The 4661-nt window shown below is 33.7% G+C and overlaps 1 protein-coding gene across 1 annotated transcript; it reads left to right on the plus strand.

The window, feature by feature from the left end:
- Nucleotides 1-6: 6 nt before the first annotated feature.
- Nucleotides 7-4379, plus strand: LOC118751544 (neuropathy target esterase sws-like). The gene is made up of 4 exons (XM_036486372.1): nucleotides 7-408; nucleotides 488-763; nucleotides 850-1036; nucleotides 4233-4379. Exons 1-4 carry the CDS (start codon nucleotides 37-39, stop codon nucleotides 4355-4357), a joined length of 960 nt encoding a protein of 319 aa, XP_036342265.1. The 5' UTR covers nucleotides 7-36; the 3' UTR covers nucleotides 4358-4379.
- Nucleotides 4380-4661: the final 282 nt, after the last annotated feature.

A 4661-nucleotide genomic window follows, 5' to 3' on the forward strand; every position in this document is an offset into this window, starting at 1 on the left:
CGTCTAACATCCGAAGTGGTTCGCAAACAGCTCGGCATGCACATATTCGAACCCAGCAACGAATATCGTATGACCTCTTGGCTAGCGCAGCAGGAAGATCGCAATACCATCACTCTATATCAGTGTGACTCTTCTCTCAGCGCTTGGACACAACGTTGCATGCGCCAAGCGGACGTCGTACTTATCGTGGGACTTGGTGATCATGCGCCAATCGTTGGTAAATTTGAACGAGAAATCGATCGTTTGGCAATGCGCACACAAAAGGAGCTCGTACTGCTTTATCACGAGTCGATTAATGCGAAACCGAAAAATACACTGCAATGGCTGAATGTCAGGCCCTGGGTCACCAAACATCACCATTTGCAGTGCCCTAAGCGCATGTTCACGCGCAAAAGTCAATATCGCATTGTAAGTGAAACTGCTAGCATCAACAGATTTATTTACATACAAAAAAATGTACAATCAAATTTTTTTTTATATCTCACAGAACGATCTGTACAGCCGTGTATTAATGTCCGAGCCAAATATGCATTCGGATTGTTCGCGCCTGGCACGTTGGCTGACTGGTAACTCAATCGGGTTAGTTTTAGGTGGCGGCGGTGCACGCGGTGCTGCACATATCGGTATGTTAAAGGCTATACAAGAAGCTGGTATACCGGTAGATATGGTGGGAGGTGTTAGCATTGGCGCGCTAATGGGTGCACTCTGGTGTTCGGACCGTAATGTAACAGCCGTTACACAGAAGGCTCGGGAATGGTCAAAGGTGTGTAGTTGCTGCAACAATTAAAAACAATTATAATTAAACTAATTAACTTACTTTTGCTTTGCATTGCATTTTTTTTTTTGCAGAAAATGACAAAATGGTTCCTGCAATTGCTCGATCTCACTTATCCAATTACATCGATGTTCTCTGGACGTGAATTCAACAAAACCATTCGTGATACCTTCGGTGATGTGGCCATTGAGGATTTATGGATTCCGTATTTTACACTAACGACTGATATTACCGCAAGCTGCCATCGCATACACACAAATGGTAAGTTGATTTTGCTTCTACATACGCGCGCTTCCCCTCTTTAACCATCATTTCATGCTAAACACAAATAGAATATAAATATTTATGAAAGTTTCTAGTGGCTTTCGCAAACACAAGTAGGATGTGAGCGCTGGCGTTTCCCATTTCTTTATAATTTTTTTTCTTAATTTTAATTTTTGTGTTTGTATGCGGTTATTATTTTTCTTTAAAGTTTTTATTGCAAAGTCTTTTTTGCGTTAAAAAAAATATATATTTGATGTAAAATTTTATCCCACCATCTTATTTAAACCAGAAGACCTAAGTGCGACTACTTATGTTTCAATCGTGAAAAATTGGCAGAACTCACTTTATATAAGATTTTCATGTTTGACATATTCTGAGATTTTTACATTCCGATATTTTATACGTCATAGTTCTGTTGTATGCCTATATCTTGTTATATTAGCATAACGCATTGATAAGCCGTTGGAACTTCACGTACAGTGAAAAGGAAAGCTTTCCTTCGAGAAATAGTAAAAAAAAATAAATATAAAATGCCGCCATTTTGTATGCAAAATCCTAGTAAAGTAGATTAATATTTATCGATACATGTACATACATAGTTTTGCATGACTTGTAAACATACTCAGTTTTCATATTAAATTAAAAAAAAATAATAATTTTAAAAAATGTTTAAGAATATTTTCTAAATTGAGGATGTTTTTAAAAAATGCTGCTTTTGATTCATTTAATAGAAAAAATCGTATTAAATTGTACGGTAGCATTTAACAATTAATTGTTAATAACTTTTTTAAACAATTAACAAGATAATTGAAAAATTAATTGATTAACGCCCAACACTGCTATGAGGCATGGTGTAATAATAAAAGGTATCGTCAGTAGCGACGTGTTTGTTGTAATTTTGACAAGTTCGAGACGCTTATTTGCAGTGTTGCCTATTCTCCTTTATATACTACTATTATTTAGGAAAATAGTATCTAAAATACTACATTTTAGTAACTCGTTTCATCGCGATTTTTTTTTTAGAAATTAGTGCTTTTATAACATCATTAATAATTAAAATTGCTGGATTTGTCAAATTTTTGTCAACAAAATGTTAGTAAATAAAAGATATCGTGGTTACCAAAGACTTAAACAAAAATCGTATGGAAAGGCATTTTTAATATTAAATAACTTTTGCTACATTATCATAGTATTAAGTTAAATGAACAGTTGATGCACTAAAGTGATTACTTGCTAAAATAAAGAATTCAATGATATTTGTAGTATTTATGTGTTTTAATCTATTTAAAAAAATCATTACAAGCCTTCTAGGAAATTGCCTCATTTTGCGATTCCTTTTTTTTTTTAGTCCTATTAGTGTGGAGCTTAACAAAAACACATATTCATACTTGAAACTCCGTAACTATATATGTAGTTGTTTTGAAGTAATATGCACAAATGGGTAAAATTAGGAAATAATTAGTACATTTTCTACTACCTTATAATGCGTTGCCGGCATAGGCGTCCCGAAAAAGTAAGGTTAAGTTATTGACGACACCTTTTATTATTACATTATGGCTTTGAAGAACAGGCTATGAGCTCAACCAGCCACCGACGTAAAATCGTAGACCATATCGGCTGATACAACCTACCTTATGGGATTTTCGTGTTAACGAAAACTTACTACCGCTTGACGGTGACGTTGCCGTTGCTTCTGCCTCTCTCTATCAGCAGCAATTTGATATGTTGATACGTTGGTGGCTGGTTGAACCATATGTCGTAAGAAGTAACATAATTACACGTCGCTTATTTACTTAAAAAAAAAAAAAAACAAAATCGGGAAAAACGGCTCTAAAGTTTTCAATTCACATATCGACTGCTGAGTGGAAGATTCGACCTATTTCGGCAGCCAGGTCGAAAACACTCTATCTCAAACAACTTTTCAAAATTTGGTTAAAGAACGCCCTATTTCAGAATTCGTTTCGAAAAACGCCCTATCTCAGCTGCCGATTCAAAAACGCCCTATGTCAGTACATTTTCATTTTGAAGTGAGATAGGGCGTTTTTGAACCGATCTTCCACTCAGCAGTCGATATACAGTTATTACTCCCATAGTAAAAATGAATACATATTTTTTTCTAGTGAGGCACTAGTAATCGATACAGCTATGAAATTTTTACACAACATAGAAGAAGATGTAGCGGTACTCTCTGCATACTCAACTAAAAATTTATATTTTTTTGGATTATGTCACTATTGAAATGAAATGAGCGATACGTACATATATGTATTCATAATAGGGCGGTCATTAAAATATCAACGTCATGTGGCATCCATTTATTTTGGTTCTACATATAAAACACAACATTTTGAACAAATTTTTAAGGGGTCGCTACCAGGATTTTAAAGAATTAATTTTTTTTTTTTACTCAGCGATTTTAGGAATGTATATGAACATATTTGAATAATATGCCAAATTTATCAGCTTTCAAGTCAAACTTTTGTCGAATTTTTGTGATTTAAAAACAAAAAATCAAACCCTGGTTGGGACCTCTTATTTTTTTAGTTGAAATGTTCGTGAATGTCTTTATTTTGTACGAAGAACAAACTAAATGGGTTCCTCCCTAATACATACATATACGTATGTGTATGTATGTGCGTAAATTAGTGAAAATTGGTCAAGCCTTAGTAAAAAAAAAAACTCAACTACACTAAATTGTATCTACCGAGTCTGTAACTGGTAAATTTATTTGTCGATAATACTGAATAGCTGTAGCATTTTATGATAACCAAATATAAGGAACTAATTATTTACGTGGATATTTGGAATTTTTGTAACACGATTTTTCGGTAAAAAGAAGCTGTTACCTTCATCACATATACATACATACATACATATTTCGAAAATATTTAATTTAAAAGCGACTTATAATATTTGGTTGACATTAAAAACAAACCACATAATAAAATACATAATCACTTTTTATTGTTTAAAACAAATTCAATTAATGTCTTGATGTGATGTCCCTTAATGGCTGTATGAATTAATTTTGGCGTAAAATTTAAGAAAAAAATATATTATTTTAGCATCGCCTGCACACATACATATATTATCCCAATCCCCACTAAGCATCCATACGTTCGCTCCAATAAACTCGAATTCATCTAAAAAAATTTACGCACACACATTATACCGTTACACTTAAATTAAACAGGATCTCTTTGGCGTTATATACGTTCATCTATGTCGCTCAGCGGCTATATGCCGCCATTGTGCGATCCAAAAGACGGGCATCTCCTGCTGGATGGCGGATATGTTAACAATTTGCCAGGTAAATAGTGAAAAAAAACAACAACTACAAAAATTGGGTGTGTGTGTGTGTTTGTTTCTTGGCATCATATTTATTTTTTATTTGCTCAAAAAGCATATTTTGGTAAGATTCATTTTTTTAAGAAAGAAAGAGAGAAAACAAATGCAGAGTGGAAATTTTCTTATGATGAATTATAGTGTAGTCATCAAGCCACATATATGTATGTACATATGTATGTACTACATTACATATCTCTTTTCGACTCAATGATATTTGAGTATGGTTGTTATTATTCTTGTTGCTTGTTTTTGTTAGTTTCAGGCGTAGCTGAAA

This window comes from Rhagoletis pomonella, unplaced genomic scaffold (assembly GCF_013731165.1).
Source record: "Rhagoletis pomonella isolate Grant_MI unplaced genomic scaffold, Rhpom_1.0 Rhpom_scaffold_00777, whole genome shotgun sequence".
In the NCBI taxonomy this organism is placed as follows: Eukaryota; Metazoa; Arthropoda; class Insecta; order Diptera; family Tephritidae; genus Rhagoletis; species Rhagoletis pomonella.